General features: G+C 43.9%; 1 protein-coding gene across 1 annotated transcript in view; it reads left to right on the plus strand.

The window, feature by feature from the left end:
• The window catches only part of foxp4 (forkhead box P4), a 105,997-nt gene that overhangs the window by 37,357 nt on the left and 44,689 nt on the right, over nt 1-23,951 (plus strand). The window contains exon 3 of the mRNA XM_030052538.1: nt 18,956-19,045. Coding sequence (XP_029908398.1) covers nt 18,956-19,045 — 90 coding nt within the window. The remainder of the gene's footprint in view (nt 1-18,955; nt 19,046-23,951) is intronic.

Genomic DNA, 23,951 nt, shown 5'->3' on the forward strand with positions numbered 1-23,951 from the left:
ACACACACTCTGGCCACTGTGTCAGATGGAATTTCCGAACTTCCCGGAACTTCTTGGCTGAAAATCCACATTTTATTTCCCATTCCTCCAGAAATACACATAACACTTATGATTGCTCTCCAATGGACCAGTGATTTAACACCTTCACACATACACACACTCATGCATGTAACATGTGCACACACACACACTTTTAATATAGTGTTTTCCTCTCTCACAACAGAAGTACGTCTAATGATGAAAATGTATTGATTCATGTAACTGACTCACTGAAATGGTATTGGGTACATAAGGGTTCAGGTCGTATTTATAGCGCTCCCTTTTTCTGTGTGTGTGTGTGTGTGTGTGTGTTGTGTCAGCCCATCACAGAAGGTCAGTTTGAGTTCTGCTCTCCAACACCAGCTGAGTTTCTAGTTGAGGAAACCCAGGGGGAAAAAAACATCAGGGTTTCCTCCCTGCTGCTAAAATTATTCCCCCTAATTATGATGATGGAGCCTCAGGTGAATGAAGAACACTCATAGCCCTTTACTCCTGCCCTCCTCCCCCTCCTCCTGCATCCTCACCCTGCTTCCTCAGCAACCTCCAGCTGAGGACACACACACACACACACACACCCACGTATACACACACCTTTGCATGCACAAATGCACACACACACACACACACATAAACACCAAACCTGTAGCTCATACAAAGCAGGTCTTTATTCTATCGGACACGTCCCCGCTCCCTATGTTTTTGCACCTGTGTGTGTGTATATGTGTGTGTATATGTGTGTGTGTGTGTGTGCGTGCGCTGGTATTTCCTCTCTTGAGCGGGTTACCGACCACAAACATACCTCCCTCTCTCTTTCCATCTTTTCTCTTCCTCTCTCTCACTGTACCTCTTTTTTCTCCTATTCGCTGTGGACCATGAAAGACAAGCACAACCTTTCCTCTAGATCCCAGCTTCACCTCACAAAAAAAAAAAAAAAAAAAAAAAAAAAAAGTTTCATACAGTTATCTCTGTAGTGTTGGGTGAAATATTAAATTGTAGATTTTTAAAAGTACAGTGGTCCACCACAATTGATTGCAAACATTATTTTAACCTGGATAGATCTTTGTCACCTCTGGTGAGAACAGTGTAAGGTAAAAGTGCCTCAGTGGTAAAATGTGATCTTCATTTCATGTTACAACAAACACAGCCATGTTTTTTTTTTTTTTTTTTTTTAAAGCCGAGCCTGCAAATTCTACTTCTGCACACACACACACACACACGTACAAATGGAGTTCAATGAGATTACGAGTAGTCTTCAAAAACCTTCCCAAAATGCAAAATACAAAATCCCATCCAAAATGTACTTGCTCACAACAAGCCAATACTATTTATTTATTTATTTTTATTTTACTACCCTTACTACCCTTTTCACTAAAAAGTATTAAAAAATGAAAACCACTCTCTTTAACGTTTTTCCTCTAAACCTAAGGCCTTGAAAGGTATTAAAATATCTTAATTAGTTGTGGTCTTATTTTTTTTTTTCATCATGCAGTGACAGGTCTGTCCTCTCTCGAATGTGATTTGTGATAGAAAATGCAAAACATGTTTTTTTTTTAATTGTATCTGCTTCACTAAACCCAATTGGCCCTTTAACAATTAGCCTAATTCCATGCTGTCTTTTCTCTTATACCTTCAGACCTTTCATTTGCTGCGTTCAGTGACAAATAGGCTGGCTTTGTCAGGGTTGTTCATTTGGTCAATTCCAGGTAAGTTCGAACAAAGTCTGCAATTTGGCTTTCTGAGGCGTGAAGATAAACCGTTTTTTTTTTGCATTTTCCTCTCTTGTGCCATCGTTTCTCCGTGGACTGCAGCTTGACTGAATGAGGTTTTTGGTGTGGCCGTGCTGTATCCCTGGCTTGTGTCCACTACTCATAAAACTGATATCGCCTGATACAGATAGCCACAGCTGTATATTGACACTGGATACCTGACAGCAGAGTATAACAACACGCTTGCCACCGTCACCTTTGGGGCTTTAAGGTGAAAGACAGAGCTCGTCTTAGTTCAACTCCGCTCCTGCTCACTTCCAGTTTTCCCTCTCTTTTAACTCCTCCTCTCCTCTCTCTTTCTCTCTCCTCCACGCTTCAGTCTCTCACCTGAAGGTGGAGTGCAGGCTAGTGTTGGTGCTTAAACACCATGCCAGCGTGCACTGGAGCAGAAAAGACACACCGACACCCACGCACACACACACTCTCACACACACTAACACACACACACTCGCACGCAGACACACACAGGACTCCTGACAGGGCGGTGTTGTCAGAACACAAAGCCGTCTTTCCTTGGGCCCCTTGGGAACCTGAGAGAAATCACAGCCATCTCCAGCCGTCAGACCCCTCTACTGGCCCCTCTCCCTTGCTCCCTCTCTCTCTTTTTCTGTCTGCCTTTCTGTTTTCCCCTCTCTTAGTCTATCCCCCTCTCTCTTTGTTTCTTTTCGTCCGTGTATATCCATCTCTCCCTGCTTTTTTCCCCTCTCTTTCTGTGTCTTCTCTCCTTTCTGTCCTGCCTGCGTTGATGCTTTTTGCATTGTGCGCCTGCCTTTTTTTGTCTCTCTCTCTCTTTCTTTCTCTTTCTGCGTTTTTTTTTTTTTTTTTCTTGTTGCTCCCCCAGAGCTGTGAAGGATGATAAGGAGGAGGTGAGCAGAGGAGTGGTTGCTCCCGTGGAACAAAGAAGTCAAGGTACAGGAGCCTACGTAGAAGAGAGAGAGGGAGGGAGAGGGTCGCAGGTAGATACACTGTGAATAGACAGCGGCCAAGTGGGGAAGTGGGTGAGTGTTTAGGGGGCAGACAACCAGAGGAGGGGGGGGGTTGGGGGGTTGGGAGAGGAGGACTAGAGGGATGAGGGAGGGGTGTAACGCTGAGACGTGTCAGAAAAGGGCGCCTGGGCCTCCCTGTGGAATGTGGCCTGTCTGCCTCCCCAGAAAGAACAGAGCAAGGGAGAGGGAAGAGAGAGGAGAGGGAAGAGGGGGCGATGGCTGGCTCTGCCTCATCAACTAGGGGGAGAAGAGACAGAGTGGATGGGGGGGCGGGGGGGGGGGGGGGGTGGCTGAAGAGAAAAGGAGAGAAGGAGGAAAGTGAGAGTGCAGACTAGCAGAGAGTGGAGGGTGCTTTTGTTGACGCGCCGGGCACGGCCGTAGACACCAAACTTTCTTTGAAATGATGCATAGCAGAAGTAGGATAGAGTGTGTGTGTGTGTGTGTGTGTGTGTGTGCACGTGTATATGTGTGCATATGGGTGGATGCAGGGTGTGCGCGTGACTCTGACAAGAACCAGGTGTCGTCCATTCTTCCTTTTCTTTATGTCTCTCATTCCCTTCTTTATGGATACGACTCTGCACTTTGAACGGCGCCACTCTCTCTTTCCCTTTCTCTCTCCCTCTCTCTGCCATTCTTAGCCATTTCTATTTCCTTCTTTCCCTTCACCATCCATTAATAATAGTTTCTGGCGTTCCAGTAGTTGTAGTAGTGGCGGCTGGTGATGACATGAGGAGAGAAGGAAAGGAGGAAGGGAGGAAAGAGAGACAGAAAGAGGATGAGAGAAAAGTGCCATTTCCTCTTTGGAGTGCCACTCATCGGTAAACCAGCAAGGGAGGATTGCTCTCTCTCTCTCTCTCTCTCTCTCTCTCTCTCTCTCTCTTTTGCTCACTTGCACACCGAGGATGAGAGACAGATTGCACCGGTGGTCACTCTTCCCCCAGGGATTAAAAAGAACATTGGTTGAGACAAAGACAGTTTTAGAAATTGGATTGGAGTTTGGATCCCCCACTCCCATTTGTCATGTTCTATATTTGGTCTATCTGTTTTTTGTTTTTTTTTTCCTCCTCCTGCTCCTTTCTCTTTTCTCTCTCTTTCTCAATCGCGCACCCACCCACACACACACACACACACACGCACAAACGCACACACATACACACTTTATTACACACTAACAATCTCTGTCTCACACACGCACACACACACACACGTGTGATGTGAGTTAATGAAGGGTGTAATTAGGGAGCCGCGGTGATGACTGGAGATCAGGGAGAACCGATACAGATCTCAGATATACACAAACACTGATGAAAGATAGCTGTTTTGTGCATCTGTGTGTATGTGTGTGTGTGTGTGTGTGTGTGCGCGCGCATGTGGGTGTAGCGGGTGTTTGGATTTGACGCCGGGAAAGCTTTGCGGACAGATGTGTGAGTTTTGCGTATATGTTAACAGATGATAAGAGATGCTGGGTGATTCATAGATAACGTATGGCTTCCTGTTAAATAGTCTAGACTCGGTAATTACGGCCATACTGAGCCCGCATGGATGGAGGGGGAAGGTTGGAAGACATATGCGATTCTACTGAGTGTGTGTGTGTGTGTGTGTGTGTGTGTGTGTGATTGTGTCATGGTTGCTAGGCCCCGCGCTTGCTGAATTATGGGAGGTGGTGGAGGTGAATGTTGGTCACTGGGACACTTATGTCCTGTTTGACCTCCAGCTCTTCAATGGAGTTCACTTCCAGGTCAGGAGCACGGAGGACAGCGGTGGGGAGTGGGAGGGTGGGGAGGGGGGTGAGGGGCCGAAGAGGAGGAGGAGGAGGAGAAAAAGAAGAAGGAAAAAGAGGGGGGTTTCGTTTTTGTATTTTGTTTTATTGGATCCATTTTCAAACGCTCGCTCCGGTTTGTTAGTGCAGCGGGATTTCATTTACTGGATTGTGGTGGTCTGGTGTGTATATATTACTTCTGGTGGTGAGAGTGTTTGGCTTAACATTGATTTAACTGGATCCATGATTCGCTAATTGGCGATGCGATTCGAGAATGATTTTTTTCTCCTCGGAACAATTCAGTTTGAGTTTGTAAACAATTCCAGTACATTTTGCCACAGTTTTGTATCCATTAAGAAACAGATGCTGAAGTGTAAGACACAAAATAAGATAACAGAATGACTTTAACATTATTTATTCTATAAATTTATTCTACAAAGCTTTATTGATTAAAAAAAAAAAAAAGTAATAGTATTCTGTCAGATCACCACAATATTAGGTTTTTTAAGAATCATGGATTAATCAATTGAATGTATTTATATCAGTTTGGACTGAAGTCAGACCATTTCTGATTTATTATTATGATTATTTCTTTCAGCTGATGGATTCAGTTGAATTGGCAGAATTTATAATCAATGCATTGATGCAGTGGATGAATCGTTACACCCATAATGACCATGTGTATCTTTTGCGAATGTAACCTGTGTGTGTGTGTCCATCTGATGGTTTGTTGGCCCTTCTGTGCCTGTGTATACACCTATGTGTGTGTGTGTGTGTGTGTGTGTGTGTGTGTGTGTGTCCGTTGGTGTGTGTGTGTACAGGCCAGTAAATCAGTCCCAGGCCTCTCTCTGAGTGCTGTCACCTCCTAAAAGCCTCGCCTCAGTCTGGGCCAGGCCTGCCTCTTTATGTCTGAGGTCGGCACAGTTCACAGGTCGCCAGAGGTCATGCTGAGGCAGGGGAGGGGCAAGCTGGGTTGCCTAGCATCATGGAACACCCACGGCTGTTTCCACGGTGATACAAAGAGACCTATAGAGTGCCAACTTCCTCTCGGAGTCTTAAAAGCACTAGCAACTCCTTTTCTGCTTCTACCCTTTTATCTGTCTGTCTTGACTTTGTCTTTTCTCTGTGTCATTCTGTCCATCTATCAATCTGTGTGTGTGTGTGTGTGTGTGTGTGTGTGTGTGTGGATCTGCCCATGTTTATAAAGCCTGCTACACGATGCAGAATGCTGACCAAGCACATTTGACCACTTTCTCTTTCTCTCTGAATGCACAACCACAACTGCACCTGCACAGACTAATCGCACCAAAAAAAAAAAAAAAAAAAAACTAATGTCTTTCACATGCCCCTTCCTCATCCTGTGATATTCCATAGTCCTCCTTTAATGATTTTTTCACACCTTGAGGCCTAATTCTGAGATGCCAGGATGTCATATTTATGAGTGCTCATAAAGAAAATTTACTGCTTTTTCCAGCCGAGCCTTTGAATGGTGGAGCATCCACTGAGGCGGAGTTGGAGATCCGATTTTCATACTCACCACTGCCCACCTAGGCGATTTTTTTTTTTTTTTTTTTTTTTTGGTGCGTTTCTCTGCTCCGTCACTAGCCTGCGTGTTTTCATTTGACACTTAATTTGCGTAATGTTCTTTAGACACAATCACAGTTTGACATTGTGGCTTATTATTTTCGTAAGCATGGCTAATACATACATAATACCCCAACCTACACATATTGATTTGACTTAAACTGTAAATCCCACTGCATAATAATAATAAATAGTCCTTTTCTGTCTAAGCTCCTCCATAGAGGCTACAAGCTTCAGGCCTGTAAGTCTAGATAAAGAACAGGCAGACAGTAGACATGGTCCAACAGGCCAGATCAACCAGCATGAGCACACGGGTCATGGTTGGTTGACCCACCAACCGAGAGGCTCAGAGACAGGGATGGACAGATATCAAAGGAAGAAAAAAATGATATGTGTGTGTGTGTGTGAGGGTGTGTGTGTGTGTGTGTTTGTCCTGTCTCTGTTGTGGAAACTGAGATATACACACATCCTCGGGCCCCTTAAGGGGTTAGGTTGGGTTTGGTTACCATGGAAGTGTTTGGAAGCACTCACACTGGTTACACTGTCAGGTAAATAACACACACGCGCACACACACACACACACACCCACACACACATTCGCTCCCATAAGCATCTCCACTGTTCAAAGAGCAATTTCTGCTTTCTCAGAGTGGATAAGTTAATTGTTGACTCTCACTCTTAGGTTCAGAGGGTATTGCCATGGTGACTGGGGCTTTTTTAAGAGGTCGGAGGTCAGCAGGCAGAGCTGAATGACCTCATTAGTCCCGCTGGTCAGTGATGCCGGGATGTGACAGTGTGTGTATGTGTGTTGATCACAGTCAGCTGCTCTCCTCGTCAAAAAGCAGCAGCCGTAATTGCTTTTAATTGGCGTGTGCTTGTATGCACCGTTTCAGAGTTCATTAAGGGCACAACACTCAAAGAGGAGGGCATTGCTTTACCCCCTACCCTCCCACTACCACCATAGCTGTCTACCACCCCCCCACACACACACACACTCGCAGGAAGACAAACTGACACACACACACACACACACACGCACACGCACACACACACACACACACAGGTCTTAGAAATGTCCAAACACTGGACCTTTGGAAAGAACCCATCCCTCTTCAGTCAGTCTTGGTCCTCTCTCTTGGTCCTCTTTTCTTGATACTCCCCCACCAAATGCCCCACTTCAGACTTAGAGAAAGAATGACAAGGAGAGAGAGAGAAAGACGGACAGAGAGAGAGAGAGAGAGAGAGAGAGAGAGACAGAGAGAGACAGAGAGACAGAGTAAAGACAAAATGTGCAATGCTTACAAAGCTGCTAGGCAAGTTGTTACCCTGGAAACAGTGGAGGCACTGGGATGCACACAATGGACACGTGCACACACACACACACACACACACACACACACACACACACACACTAGTTGCAGAGGCCTAAAGTGTTGCTAATTAGCTAGTCTGTGCTGGTTCTTTGTGTGAGCCATTTTAAAGGAGAGATTAGAGTCAACAGGGAGGAGGAGAAGAATGCAGCTCCTCTCTCGCTCTCTCTGTCTTCTCCAGCCCTGGGAGAGCGTGATGATGGCCTTTTACACCTCACCCTGTAGCAACGCATGACAGGCACAGGGCATCTCTCCTCTTGTCAATTAAGTATTTTCATAACTTCGAACACAGAAGGACAAATTTAATTAAAAGTGAAATTGAATTTAATGTAAGGTAAAGTTTAAAGCTGCACTCGGCAAGTTTTACACTCTGGCAGCCCAAAATCACAGAGAAAAGGGGAACTGTTTGAATGAGAACAACTTCATTAAGTTTTGTAAAGTGATGTTAATAAGCTGTGAACTCCTGAAACCCACATTTCTTCTTTTTGGTGGCAGCTGGCGGATGCGGTTCAGTAATCGGTCGTGACTGCTGTTTCAAAGTTTCGTATTTCACTCTGCCTACAGACCATACCAGCGCCAAATAATATAATAATAATAATAATAATGATAATAATGACGATGGTGTGGGTAAACAGGACAGATCTATAATGCTTCAGTTCAGTTCCTTCCTCTTCTCACAGATGACAGAGGTTTTCAGCTGCTCGTCTTTTTTTTTTTTTTTTTTTTTTTTTTTGAATGACAAAAGCACTATAAGTGTAACAGTTTTCTGTATCCAGCCCTCTGATTGTGATTGGTTGACTGATTATTTTTTATTTTTTTTATTTTTTTAATTGAACTTGTTTCAACTCCCTTTTTCTGCCCTTTTCTTTTTTAGAGAGGTCACTTTTTGAGCCATTAACAGTCGCTTCTCATAGTATTTTATGTAATGTATAGACATGGCTGATGGCAAAAAGCCATGTGTGAACATTGCTTTAAGCCTGATATAACAGGTGTATATTTAAATTAAAAATAAATAAATAAATGAATAAATAAAACTTGCCTCATGCAGCTTTAAATTTAATTCAATAAAAGACCCATTTCTTAAATTTTTAGGATTTGAAGGGATAGATAATTGCATGAGGCCTGAAGTTAATTTAAATTAAATAATATGACTGCTCAGGGATAGCTAATGCAACTATAGCTATGCCAATGTAACCGTGCGTAGTGTGGCGAGTCTACAGGCATCGTGATTAGTCTGTATTTCCTTCCATGTGTTTTTGGTTGATTTGAACTCAGTGAAAACAAACTGGAGCTGGCCAAAGAGTGACAAGCTGAGGAGATTTTCAATTATGTTTATTTCTAAAACACCTCACCTCCAAATAATAAAGGATGCCAGATGCCACAAAATTCATGGCCAGAAATAACCAGATTGACTAATAGTAGTCCAGCATAGCCACACACACACACACACCCACACACACACACACACACACACACACACAGTCTTCCCCATTTCCAGTCTTGGAACACACCCCACCCCTGTTCGCCATTTGAGGAAGTACAAGATTTTGTGTGTGATAAGAAATTTGACTTCGTACTCAACAGTCTTTGTTGTACCTGTGTGGTTATGTATGTGTATGTGTGTCTGTGTGTGGTGATGGTGTGTGTTGGCAGCGATGGTGGTTGTGGTGGTGTTTGTGTGGGTGTGTCCCGCTCCATCTACACAGCCACCGCCAGGTGTAAAAACCCTGTGAACCAGAAACATCAAAGACTTTTATTTCCATGGAAGCAGGCTAATGCCGTTACAGGCCACTGGCTAGGAACGTGTTTTTTTATTTAAACCAATAGGCGTCTGCGTGTATATATTTGAAAGTGTGTGTCTGTCTGTGTGTGTGCATGGTAGACAGCCTCTGTTTGTGTATGTATGTGTTTTCCCTCTGTCTCCTGAGTTGAGTCTTGGCAGTGTCTTGCATGCATTATTAGTTTGACTTTTTTGGTTATTAATAATAACAGTCAAACGGTTTCCATATGTGAGGCCTGGTTGCCAGGCTAGTGCTATCCTCATCATGGGCCCGCCTCACTCTCCCTCCCCGCTTAGGAGCAGCTCTTGCTGGGCAGGAGGAGCTGCAGACGGCCCTTTCCTCTGGAGGTCACCCAACTAAGACCCAACACCTAAGTGGCCTTGTCTTCTCAGGAGCATGACCAAACTACTTAACTGTCCTATGCTATGCAAGAAAAGGGCTAAATATTATACTGTGTGTGTGCGTGTGTGTGTGTGTGTGTGTGTGTTTTCCGCTGTGGGCTGGGTCTGTCTGGAGTGAGACCTTCCTCTCCTGCCAAACGAGCTGTGTTGAAAACCACAGGGAAACTGCATATGTGTATATTAAGTATGACGTGTATTTGTGTGTGTACGTGTGTGTTTGTGCGCGTGTTAGTGTGTGTGTGTGTGCGTGTGTGTTTAAGGAAACTGTAGTAGAGCTATTTGCCATCAATTAACCGGCTGGGCTGAACTGAGGCCTACAGTACAGCAGGAGCTGCATTGGCCAGAAAGCATTCAGCTTCACTTTCTTTCGACTCTCTCTCCCTCTCTCTCTATCTCTCCCTCTCTCTCCCTCTCTCTTCTGCTCACCTCATCATTATCTTTAATTGTCCACTCCTCGATGCCCTTTTCCCTTCACTTAACATAGAAAAGCTGACAACATCTCCTTAAGAAGAAATAGATTTTTTCCGTGTGCGTCCCAGACATGTGTGTATGACGATGAATTGTGTCATGATATAAAGCAGCCCTGGGTATTCGGTCAGCTTCTCTTTACGATGGTGCATATACTCCTGTGAATCAATAGAAACATTAGATGAGTGTAGAAACAGAGCTGAAGGGCTAGAGGTTTCCTCATTTAACAAAACAGTTTTGCGCTGAAGAGAACCATCTGGAAAACGGCAGGGTCCCCGGAGTTTAGAACAGGTCCCTTTTGTGAAAAATAGGATGTGAAAAAAAAAAAAAAAAAGAAATCTAAAATCGGCCAGGGTTTTCAAACATTATAGCATATTTTGAAGTTCTTTTGGAGTTTGTGAGTTTTTATTGCGTTGGCTCTTGAACGCAGCCTTTCCTCTCTTTAATGGTCAGTCTGGGCCCAGAGAAGACTGCTGCAGCCGTTTTAAAACCTCAGCTCTCGAACGCATGCCTTTATATTGCGGAAACATTACATTAAATTGTTGAATGGGATCGCGGCTGGCTGGAGTTTTTGAAGGTGTCTCAGATAATTCCAGCTCGGCAGCGGTTTTGAACAGTTTGAGGTATTCGGTGCAGTTATATAGGTATACATTTGGTTTGAAGTCCACGTTGCTATGAGCAAAAACAAATGTACGGCAGGAAGGCTGGTGAAGGCGGCCGGAAAGAGCTGATTAATACCAGAGAATGGGAGGGCATACGTGCGGGAGAGTCAGAGGAACGGGGTGAAGTTTTGGCAGAGTGCAGTTTATTTGTAACCCACCGTGAAATTGGGCGGCTTTAGCAGGCTTTGGTTCAGACTGCCCCTTTACCCCTATATGTTCACCTCCTGCACCCCTTGCCCTCATCCAGCCTGAATAAATATACGGATCCCCCTTTCCTCATCGCATCGCTTCACACCCCACAATTAAACTTGGGATTTTTAATGCTTCTACATGTAGCATTTTGCCAGATTAATTTGGATACATTAGTATAAATGAATGTACGCCGGTCGAGGTGTATAAGCAAGTGTTTGGAGGTTTTGTCAAAGCATATCGGGACACACTTAGCAAAAGGAAGACGTCTCCAGCTGTGGCAGTAGTTACTGGTATTTTTGACTCAAGAATAACATGAAGAGGACACATTTCTGGAATAACTATGTGAGTTAAACGCCCTTTTTTTTTTAGTGATCCAAATAGGCTCTGCCAAACTTATAATACACAACATTATGAAATAAGACCTAAAAAAAAATGAGCAAATAATTAGATCACATTTGGCTTATTTATACTGGTTGTATTGCCAAACAATAGAGAGTACAGTAATGTAATATAACTTATTTTATTGCCGCTTCTTCTTTTGGGCATTTTGGCATTTGTAGTACGCCCTGAGCCCTAGACACAGTATTATGGTAAGGGTTTATTAAGAGTGGATTAAGTGCACCTGCTTTCTGAGCATTTTTGGACATGGAACCGTCTTCCATATTTACTTAGTGACATATGAATACATACTTGCAATACCGCACCTTTGGATACTGAGACAAAGCCTACATGAGCAACAGCAGATCACTTCTTGCTTTGTGCCATAAAGCACTTTATATTGTGAAGCAATTCTGCAGATTTCCTGTTAAATCCAGTACCGTACAAAACAGTGTGTAATGTGTAGACACTAAATGCAGAGGCTGTTTTTTTAAAGCGAGGGGGTGACCCCATTTCAAGTTATGTTGCCCTAGGAACCATGATAGGAAAAGATACTTGATATTAAAATTGTTTAGATGTCATAATTGTACACTGACAAATAGATGATGTTAAAATAATCGTATTTTTGTATCACAACTTGTAGTGACTTTAAGTGTGAGAATTAATTAGAATTTGAAGTATTAAATTTTAGTGAGACTGAAGCGGTTTTTATTGAAGCCCCTCAAGGACCCCTCAGGATCCCCAAACAACACTTTTATGCTAAAATGAATTTGGCAATTGTTTACGTAAGTTTTTACCAGCTTTTACAACTTTTCACTCTAATCCCACACGTGGCCCTCCCTCCAGTGGTTTTGAGCAGAGGTGAGCCTCTGTCTGGCAGTGGAGGGAGGGCGTAGCGTCCCGTCATACTGCCAACAGCTGTATTCACTGAGCCTGGTGTCCAATGGCAGTCTTTGACCAACCATCTATTTTAGGCATCTGTCTGGTCCATATCTGCTCCAGAGCAGTATACTGTGGCAAATAAGGGTATGGACAGCAGATTTCTAGGGAGTAGAGGGGAGGAGGGGGGGCAGGATACAAGAAAGACAGAGTACTTGGAGAAAAGCCAGGCAAACTTTTGTGAGTTATATGTCATATGGATGGGAGGGGGGTGAGAGTGAGAGACAGATAGGGTGATATAGACGGAGAGAAAGAGAAAAGGAGAGAGTGAGCAATCTGGGAGCGGGATGTGGGTTTTGTGGTGACTGACAGTGATGCATTTGATACGTGAGATTCCACCAGTCCTGCACTAACATGTGACCCAAAGTCATACAGCAATCCCACTAACTGTCACCTCTTCAGTGTTCAAACCCTGTCTATACGCGCATATCCCTTTGAAAGCAGGTGAGACGGTATATCATCCCCCTGTTGACAGTTGACACTCTTTTTGTAGCTACTGTGCCAAAAATGGCCTCCTTAACAAGTCATTTAGTCACACTTTCAGTTTTGAAACTTGTTTTCTGCAAAACACGTGAAAAATCTGCCAGTCGGACGGGATCATCCCACTTATTTCTAGTGAAGTCTCACTTGTTCCATTACTTGGAACAATTGTTTGAACAATTATGCTGAATAAGACAGATCAGTCCACTTGTATCAAGAAAATGACTCTTGATTCAACGAAAGTTGGTTAGTACTGGAAATAAAAGGGATTATCTCATCCTACTTGCAGATTTTTTTCCACTCTTGTTTTAAGAAAAACAAGATTTTAACTTTGAATATGAGACTAAATGACTTGTAAAGATGGGGATTTTTTGCAGTCTGGTGTTACATCTGTTCAGTTTTCTTAGCCTGTTCTCTCTGGTCATCCGTCCCTCTGAGCACAGAGGAAGAAAGAATGAGAGATAAGAGAGATTTAGAGCTAGAAGTCTAGTAGAGAGCAGCAAAGACCAAGAGTAAAGAATAAATGAAGTGGGGGCCAGTGGCGGCTGGGAGTCCGGAGGTGTATTTGGCGCTTAAGCGAGGAGGCGCGGTGCGAGGGGATACGAGCCGGGATCACCTGACTGACCCGGGAGGACGGCGGCATCAACACAGCTTTAGCTTGGCTTTCAGCTTCAATGACAGCACCTCCAGAAAGGAGACAGAGATAGGGAGAGGGAGAGGGAAGGAAGTGTGGAAAAAAAAAAAAAAAAGAAGATTCACCACTCCTTTCTGTAGCCGTTCTCCGCTGATCCAAAGTCAGAGAGCGTGCAGGCCTGTGGAGAAGCAGTTGGGTGTGACGGGCTCCTTTCTACGTCTCCACTCTGCACCTATCTATCCCTCTTTCTATCTCTCGCTCTCTCTTGGGGGGGAAAATAGGGGGACGGAGGAGTGGAGGTGCATTAAAAACCTTTCTCCCCGGGCTGCTGATCTAGTTGGGCAGTTGTTTGGCACCGGACAGATATGTGACAACACGGCTGAAATGCCTGAATCACTTGCTCGGTCTAGCCTGGTGCAGCCCTTTCATGGCTAGATGAAAAAGTGAGGCTCTCTCTCACCCGCACTCACCGTCTTCTTTCTTTTATGCACACTCTCCTACTTGGGCTAAGAGCAAAGAAATCTGATACCACCTGCCTCCCCCTTGCCCTTCCTCCCTCCTCCTCCTCCTTCTCCTCCTACTCCTCCCCCCAAGGACAGCCCACTGTCTGCCCTGGGGCTGTTTATCTACAGGGGGAGGAGGATAAGGAGGAGGCGGCGGCGGGGGCGTGGGGGTGGACGACGGGTTTGTTTCGTTTCAGCCGTCAACAATGGACCTCAGTCAGTGCTGACGGATTACTCCAACATATGGTACCCACCTGTCTCTCTCTCCCCTCTCTCTCTCTCTCTCTCTCTCTCCGCTCTCTCCCTCGTCTGTCTCTCCGTCTCTCTGTTTAGATTTCTTTGCTTACTCCTGCGTTCTCTCTTTCTGTCTCACCCAAACACACCGGGGGGATTAGAGGCCAGATTCATCACACAGCAGACCTGTTTGCTTTAGCAACCTGAGCCAAGCACTGGCACATATGCAGACACACACACACACACACATACACACACACACACACACACACACACACGAATGGAGAATCTATCTGGGGTGGCCTGGCCTTGCTGTCGATGTTTGTTGTTGCGTTTTCATTCTTATCTGAAATGCCATTTGCAACCTGACATCTGAGCTGTGGTGGTTGGAATGGCATCCGCTTTCATGTAAGTGGTTGCGTGTATGTACACACACACACACACACACACACACACACACACACACACACACACACACACACACACACACACACACTCCAAGACCATTATATACCTTCAACAAAGTGAATTTTCCCTCCTTTTTGTCTAATGAAGCTCTCGCTGCCTCCCCCCGCTCCCACCTTTAGCCCAGTCAAAGAAACAGAGTTGTCAGCCATTTTTCGGAGTCAAGTTAAAGAGAGAAGATAGCCTTTACTGTGCATGTGTGTGTTTGCGCATGGGTGTGAGTGTGTGTGTGTGTGTGTGTATGTGTGTGTGTGTGTGTGTGTGTGTGTGACCCTGCTGAATTAAAAAATGCACTGTTATTAAAGGCTGTGTCAGAGGCGATGATTTACAGAGGGGAGCGATGACAAGTCAGAAGAACTCACACACTGAACTGACACACTGAGAACACATACAGTACTCTCACACACTTTCTCACACACACACACACGCACGCACGCACACACACACACACACACACACACACACACACACACACATGCACCGTGCTCTCAGGCCTCCAAGCTGAGCAGTGACCTCCTCACCCCTCCTTCCCCTTCCTCCTCCTCTTCCCTCCCTCTCTAACTCTAATAAAACCTGTCTGACACCACCGATGTGTGTATGCGTGTGTGTGTGTGTGTGTGTGTGTGTGTGTGTGTGTGTGCGTGCGCCTAGCGGCAGCACAAAGACTCTGTTGTTGGGCCTCCCTCTTAGGCCTCCCTCATATTTTCTTTAAAGGTGCAGCGCGCCCCCAAGAATGCCACAGGGGGAGCGGGGAGTGGAGGGGGTTGCTGCAAGAAGGGGTGTGTGTGTGTGTGTGTGTGTGTGTGTGTGTGTGTGTGTGTGTGTGTCTATCGGGATGTGGGGTGGGGGGTACTTTACAATGCTACAGCTCACCCAGGTCATAGTGAAAGAAAGGGAAGGAGTGAGTGTGAAGAGGAGAAGAGAAAAAGAAGGGTCGATGAAAGGAGAGTGAGCCAAAGGAGAAGAGTGTTTCTGAACAAAGTAGAAAAGAGAGAGAGAGAGAGAGAGAGAGAGAGAGGCAGAAACTACATCATACCTGTTGCCCTGTGTTGGTAATATATATAGAATAGAATAGAATAGAATAGAATTGAATTGAATTGAACAGAGCAGAATAAAATACAATAGAGCAGAATAGAATATAATCAAATAGATTAATTAGAGCAGAACAGAGTAGAGTAGAATAGAATAGATTAGAATAGAATAGATTAAAAGCAGAACACAATGTAATAGATTAGAACAGATCAGAATAGAATAGAATAGAACAGAGCAGAACAGAATATAATCTAATAGCACAGAACATAATAGAATAAAACAAAGTAGAATAGAATAGAGGAGAGGGGAGTAATTAGAGCAGAACAGAGTAGAATATAATAGTTTAGAACAGAATAGATTAAAAGTAGAACACAATGTCATAGATTAGAACAGATCAGAATAGAATAGAACAGAATAGAATAGAATAGAATAGAATAGAACAGAATAGAATAGAATGGCAGTTTTCAAATGGGAGCCTTTACTTGCTAAACCTCGTCGAAGTCAAAATAACAAGCTGTTAAAACACAGGAGCTCACTGCCTTAACACTGTCCAATGGCTGTGCAGCATGGGGAATAAAAAATAGACCTTCACTGTATTTAAATCTACAATGGAGAAGAGGAGTCACTCTCTCTCTCTCTCTCACACACACACACACACACACACACACACACACACACACACACACACACACATCAGCGTATGCAGGCACAGGAGAGGAGACAGGCATCACCTCTGCTTGGTTGTAGCGTTTATGAAAGCCATAAATGGCTCTTTAATATAGTGGTAATCAGGGTGGTAATTTGGGTGGAATTGTCCCTTATTGTTGCCAGACATGCCTCCCCCACTCCTGCCAACACACACAGACTCACAGACTTTCACACACACACACACACACACACACACACACAGAGTTGTGCATGCAGGCACGCACAGGCACATACACACACACACACACGATTGGGCAGACAGGGTGTTTGAGGAGTAATTCACACCACATGCCAACAAACTGGGCGGGTTGTGTGTGTGTGTGTGTGTATGTATGTGTTTTTTTTTTTTTTTTTTTTTTTTTTTTTTTTTTTTTTTTTTTTGCTGTTTGTATGTACGTGTGTGTGTGTGTGTGTGTGTGTGTGTGTGTGTGTATGGTGTATGTGCGTGTCTGTGCCCGCCTTATTGCTGAGGTCAAGCCAATAAATGGGAGGGGGTTCCCAAGAAGTTTTTTTTTTTTTTTTTTTTGTGTGTGTGTGTGTGTGTCTGTTCGAGAGAAAGAGAGAGAGAGAAAGAGAGAGAGAGAGTATGTGAATACACACATCTATGACTGTTTTAATTGTGGACTCAGCAAAAGTGGCAAGTGTGCTTGATGCAGATGTTTTTCATCACTTTAATTGTGAATGCGATTGCACAGTGAACTCTCTCTCTCTCTCTCTCTCTCTCTCTCTCTCTCTCTCTCTCTCTCTCTCTCTCTCCCTGTCTCCGTCTATCTGTTATGCCCCCCTGTTTTTGTGAATAAGTATTTTCTGAAACGCTCGAGTCATGCAGACAACACATAAAAACATGCTGCGTTTTTTTTCAGTGTTACAGTTTGGTAACTGTTGTGAAACGGTGCATGAGGATAGATTTCTGCAGTTGGTTGTGTAAGAGCTTCTACGGTAAAGAACATGCCTCATTCTGGCCGTTAACTTGTGGTGGCAACGCACACACACACACAAACACACAGGCACACACACACACACACATACACACACACACTTTCATAAATCAATATTTACTGAGGAACCTTTCCCCTTTGAGTCAGAGGAAGCAAATGTGCATCCTGCTGTCTCCCCTCTCTAACCCTCTGTCATGAGGTTTTGCGTGTGTGTGTGTGTGTGTGTGAGTGTGTGCGTGTGCAGCCAGTGCATGGCGGGCTCTTGTGTTTGGAGATGGGTGTTTTCTTGTTTTGTTTTCAGAGCAGTTCAGACATTCCAACAAAACGGCCCTGGCCTCAGGGACTGATTTGTCTTGGTGATAGAGGGCTGGAGCTTTTTACACGAGAAACGGCACAGGGCCCGTAAAGAGAGCGAAGCCGGGGCGACACATCCACCTTAGTGCTGGAAATGCAGGGGAGAGCGAGGAGAAAGGATGGAGGGAGGGCTAGCCGAGATCGCCGTGTTGGAAGGATGAATCGGCAACACTCCAGGGCAAAGAGAAGGAATGGAGAGAGAAAGGAAGAGAAAGAGAAAGAGAACGAGAGAGGGATGGTGTCACTGGTTTGAATGGGTGGCGCTGGAGGGCAGAAAGGGGAGAGAGGAGGAATGAAGAGGTGGGCGGTGGTTAGTCACAGCTCTCCAGGGCAAAGCAGAGCAAACGGTTCCTTACATCACCATGACACACACACACACACACTTCAGCTGACACACACATTAAGATATGCTGACTCATTTTTGCCTTAGTCCAGTGGTTCTCAACCTGGGATCCAGGAACCGCCAGGGGTCCCTGAGGGGGTGGTCCCCAGCAAAACGAGGAATATTTTACTTTCATTGATGAGAAGTTAGCTCAATGAGGGAATCTGTAAGAATATGACTAGTCTGTTCATGGGTCTCACACTGATAATCTGACAGTCTGCAGTATAGACACTTATGGAATAACTCAATCTTATCAGATGGCCATCTCTGAGACTTCATCTATCAGTATCAAATGCGGGTACGTGGCCTGATGTGTATCAATCTGGGGGCCCTTGACACCAAAAAGATTGAGAATCACTGATTTAGAGTGTGTAGAGTGAGAGAGAGAGAGAGAGAGAGAGAGAGAGAGAGAGAGAAAGAGAGAGAGAGAGAGAAGGAGGGAGGGACAGAGAGAGAGAATTGAAGGGGGTGGAGATTGAAGTTGAAGGAAGTTTTGAATGGGCTGGAATATCTTCAGTCACGTATACACACACACACACACACACACACGCACATGCTTGTACATGTACCAGATGGACGTCTCAGGTTGAGGAAACCAGAGCCGATAGCCTGGCGAGGGAGCGGGCACTGAGAGTGACCGGTGTGAGGGAGCAGTTTTGTGTGTGCTGGTTGACTGCTTTTGCTTGTTCATTCATTTTATTATTATTATTATTATTATTATTATTATTATTATTATTATTTTACTTTGTTAGTTTGCTTTGCCTTTCGATTGTATTGCTCCATTTGTATGTGCTAATATGTGTGTGGGCATCTGTGTGTGTACGTGTGTGTGTGTGTGTGTGTGTGTGTGTGTGTGTGTGTATGTAACATCTGATCATCTCCTCTGTTTCTCTGTCCCAGGCGCTCCAGGCAGCCAGACAGTTCCTCCTCCAGCAGGCCTCTGGACTCAACTCCCCCAGCAGCAACGAGGTCAAACAGAGTCCTGTGCAGGTCAGGAGACACACACACACACACACACACACACACACACACACGCACACACGCGCACACATGCACACATACACACATACGCGCGCACACACACACACACACACACACACACACACACACACACACACACACACAGCCGAAGTGATCCTTTGTCAGAATCTGTATATTATTAAGCTCCTGGCTGCGGTAGCCTTGCCTTCACCAACCTGCCACGTCAACTACAGTGTCAATAAGTGCATACTTTTCTCTTTCTCTCTCCGCTCACTCTGTGCATGTGCATGTGCGATTGTGTGTGTGTGTGTGTGTGTGTGTGTGTGTGTGTGTGTGTGTATGCGCACGCATGAGAGCGTGCATGTGCGTGTGTGTGTGTGAATGAGGTCTTTGTAGTGATGGGGTAGGGAGCCGTTTTCAGAGTTGAATTCCACAGTGAGTGGAGAGTGGGGTTAGCTGGAGTGCAGGATCCCCACTGATAGACACACCAAGCCAAACACACACACACACACACACACACACACACACACACATGCACACACTAAGTGCATGCTCAGAAATATGCATACAGATAGGCTACTTCTAGCATTTTTTTTTTTTTCACAAACATGTGACATGCCCAATATGTGCAAAAGCCTAATTTGTCATCCCATATTGATGGACTTTGTGAGCAGGTTTATCCTTTGAGTGAGTCACATGAATTTAAGTGTGATAATACATGCAGGACCTTTTTAAAACATTATAGATTATAGGTAATTATTAGCAATTTTGTATTTATTTAAGTTCTATTAAATGTTAATTAAGCATTAAGCTAACCATTTCAGTATTATTTTATTAAACCTTTGGCTGGTCTAAACATTCGGTGTCAGGAAGGCTTTTCCCAGGAAAAAACCTCCATCGTACAGGAGCTGATGCATTTTATGTTTCTACATCTGGATTCAAAAGAAGATGAACTGGGTAGTATGAGTAGTGATAGCCATGGCTGAATAGGCAAAGAAAAGAGCGCCACCTACAGAAACCCAAACTTCATCAACAGAGAATCTAGCACAGAAATGGTCCGCATGCGGTCCGCCAACGTTCATTTCATGGGATGGCCCCCAAGTTAATTTCAAAATTTGAATAGAAATGATGATTGACTTCGACTCTCATTTACTTCAAAAGTCTCTGCTTACATTTTGGCCACAAGGGAGGAGCCATGATGGCACCGCCTGCAGGTCACTCTCAACCAGCAGGTGTTTATGTAACATTACCACCAACGTCTTGACACTCTAGGTCAGAGGTCATAGCACAGGATCTCCCAACAATTTGTGACATAGAACTAGAGATGAAAAGAGCAAAAGAAAAATCAGTAAAGGAAACCGTGTGCTTCAACACAAATGGGAAGCCGACTACCCTTTTACAGAGTTCAAAGGTAGACTACAGTGTTTGGTGCTTGCAGACTGTATCAGTGACGAAAGAATAACATTAAGAACGTTAACCGGCACTAAAACAGCACCCATAGAAACAAATATGAAAGATACACTGGTGCTGCAAGAGTAGAGTTGCCTTCTGCGGGCAGTGCCTCATGGTACTTCCATGTGTGTTCCTGTGTTTGTGGGGATGCGCTTGTAGTTCCAATCTCAAGTGCCATTACAGCTTAAAACCTGCTAAACTGGATGGAAAAAATACATTTGGATAAAGCTGATGCTCTTTGCAAGCAGCTTTCACAAGACCACATTCTGACAGAGACAGTGTTGTTCAGGCAAGTTTTGGGATGAGTGAGCTAATCGCAAAGAAGCTGAAACCTCATTTAGAAGGACAGTTTGTGATGGAGTGCCTTGTTGAGTTTTTTAGCACTGGACAAATTAAAATTGTTCCAAAGTGTCAGTTTGTCTCAAAAAAAAAAAAAAAAAAAAAAAAAGCCATTGCAAAGCGGATTACTGATATGGCACAATATCTTGGAAAAAAAAAAACATCTCTTACCTGCGATAACTCAGTGCTAAGTGCAGTCCATCCCTGATGTAGGGGTATAGATTTAACAGCTCTGGCCACACTGTTTGATTGACAAGTGATCTTTGGAAAGTGCAGTTCAAAAATAAATACATTCAAAAATATATGAATCTTGCCATTCTCTGCACCGTTCTAATCAAAATCTGACTTGCAATCAGAATCATTTTTTTTTTTATTTTTTTTTTACATTGGATAGAAATTGTGGCGAAATTGTGGAGAAATCAGTGAAGATTGCATTGTGACTTATAGGGAGCACAAGAATAACAAAATTGGGTTTATATTGGAAAATGTCATATATATTTTGCACACAACTAAAACAAAAATCTAGATCACCTCAAATATTGCACATGCAGCCTGCTCTCCTTTTACCTCTAAATCAGCCTCTCCCTGATGCTGTGTCTTTTCTGTTTACCTTCCAAACACACACACACACACACATACACACACACACCAGCTTAACCCATCTCTCTCCTCCCTCCATCTCTGTGTTGTTTGTCTTGTTTGTTGGTGCCTGGCCTGGCTCGCCTCTCTGTTCTCCAGGGCATCAACACTACATCTCTGTTGTCGGGGCTGTCAGCTCGCATGACCCTACACACCCTGCTGCAACAGCACACACACACACACACACACACACACACACACATGCACACTCAGACACTTGCACATTTAGTCTTGTCTGTGTGCTTGCATACACACAGAGACACAGGCATACACACACACCAATGCGTAAATTGTTTGCTGACTGCAGGACAGTGTGTATGTGTGTGTATTTCTGCCACAGTAGGGTTATTTACCAGACTTCCCAACAAACGAAATATCTAACAGGTCTCCATCTCAACAGCGGTCAAGAGTAGAGAAGAAGAAATCTCTTTTCCTTGAATTTCTCCCTCATCGCCATTTCTACATATCACTCTGACAAATATCATCATAATTAAAAACACATAGAAATACTCTACAGTAACCTGACATTTTTTTTTTTTCCAGACAGAAATCATTAGTCTGCTCGGCAGGCTTCAGAGGGTCATTTTCTCTACCTCTGTGTAGAACTATTATAATACAGAGAACAGTTAATTATTGAGCATTGTTATATTGCACAGTTATAATGTATTTGTTTATACTAGGAATAATGTAGAACACTATATGATTTTTTTTTTTAATCTTTTCTTGAAGATATGATATGGATGTAGAGAGCTGTCATCGCATTTTTTCATAATTTAGTGGACTGAATTGTTAAGTTATTTTTCAATTATTTAAGAGATGAATTTATTATACAGAGTATGTTGTTTGTGTTTAAAAAATAAAAATACTGACGTGTGTGTGTGAATGGATGATTTTGAGACATACATTGTAAAGTGCTTTGAGTGGTCAGTAGACCAGAAAAGCACGATAGAAATATAGAGTCCATATACCATTTACCATTTATTTATGGGGAAGACAGGAAGAGTAGTACAATAGAGTAGCTAATGGGAATCAAAATAAACATAAATATAAACTCAAATACTGTAATAGAAGCGATCGTCCATCACTGGGAAAGAGAGTAAGTGAGCAACGGACGGAGTATAGAGTGACATTTAATCCAGTTTTCTGAGGTGGCGGCGGGCGACTGTATGATGACACAGGGGCTCACATCAGGCACAAAATGGCCGTCCTCAGGTTGGCTCCTGCTGGGCTGCTCTCACACATGCAAATGAGCCTTAGCCAATAATGAGATCTTTAGGAGCTCCATAATTAGATTTTTCCCCTCTCTCTCAGGGAGAACGACAGAGCGAGAGAGGGAGAGCTGGAAGACTTCTTTTTGTGTCTTGACTTCCTCTGGAGAAGCCTTGGTCGGCACTGACAAGCACCCCCCCACACACACCACCACCCCACCCCTTCATATTTCTCCTCTTTCCTTTTCTTTATTTATAATAGAGGGGAGGATCTGAGCTGAGAGCAAAAGCAACTCTGAGATTGCATCTGCTTTCTCATTGGTTGCTCATAGATGGTCTCTGTCTTTGGCTGGCTGTATGAGATGCTATCAATCCACTGTGTGTATGTGTGTGTGTGTGTGTGTGTCACTGTCATATGTCATATTCAGCAGAAACTCTGCAGTAGCTTATGTCCCCAAACACACAACTGGGGGAGGAATTGATTGTGTGTCACAGAATTACAGTTGCAGTTGCTGGAAACCACATCAAAATGCCTCTTCCTTTATGTGTGTGTGTGTGTGTGTGTGTGTGTGTGTGTGTGTGTGTGCGTGTGCGTGTGGGCTTATTTTAATTTTTCCTTTAGAGACAAGTACTGTTTCACACATTTAGAAATGATGCTTTATCATGCTTGTAGATGATGACACTTAAAATGAATTGACAAGTTAAATTTACATCCTAATTGCTTAGCATTAACAATTATTCATAAATTAATACTTCTTCAGACCAATACAACTGAAAGTCCTCAGGTTTTCTGGCTAAGATGCAGTAAAGCAGGGAACAGAATTTTAAAATTAGTGCTTAAAATAATTAGATGTTTCCAACAGATAAGAAAATGGCAGCACGGATATCAAAAGAAATGATTTGAGAGAAATGAAAGAAAAGGTTTGAGTCCTCAGCTCACTTGGACAGTCTGGCAGGGGAAGAGAATAGGCAGTAACACTATCCCCACTCTCTCAAGAAGCGCCGCCAAGGTACCCTTAAGCAAGGCATAAAACCCCACCGCTATTACTACTGCAGTAGCAAGCACCTCCTTGGTGCGAAGGCAATGGAATGTGAAGCAGGGAGTCGCTGAAAAAAAAAAAAAAATCATTTAGGCTCAATTAATCTTCCCTGTTAAAAATGCCATTTTCCTGTAAGAGATAACATGATGGAAGCATCCTTCCCAGCTATGGTGCAGCTGTGTGTGTTCTTGTAGTGTGTGTGTGTGTGTTTATGTGTGTCATGAGTGCCACAGTGCT

The sequence above is a fragment of the Myripristis murdjan genome, chromosome 5, assembly GCF_902150065.1.
Source record: "Myripristis murdjan chromosome 5, fMyrMur1.1, whole genome shotgun sequence".
NCBI classification, from domain to species: domain Eukaryota; kingdom Metazoa; phylum Chordata; class Actinopteri; order Holocentriformes; family Holocentridae; genus Myripristis; species Myripristis murdjan.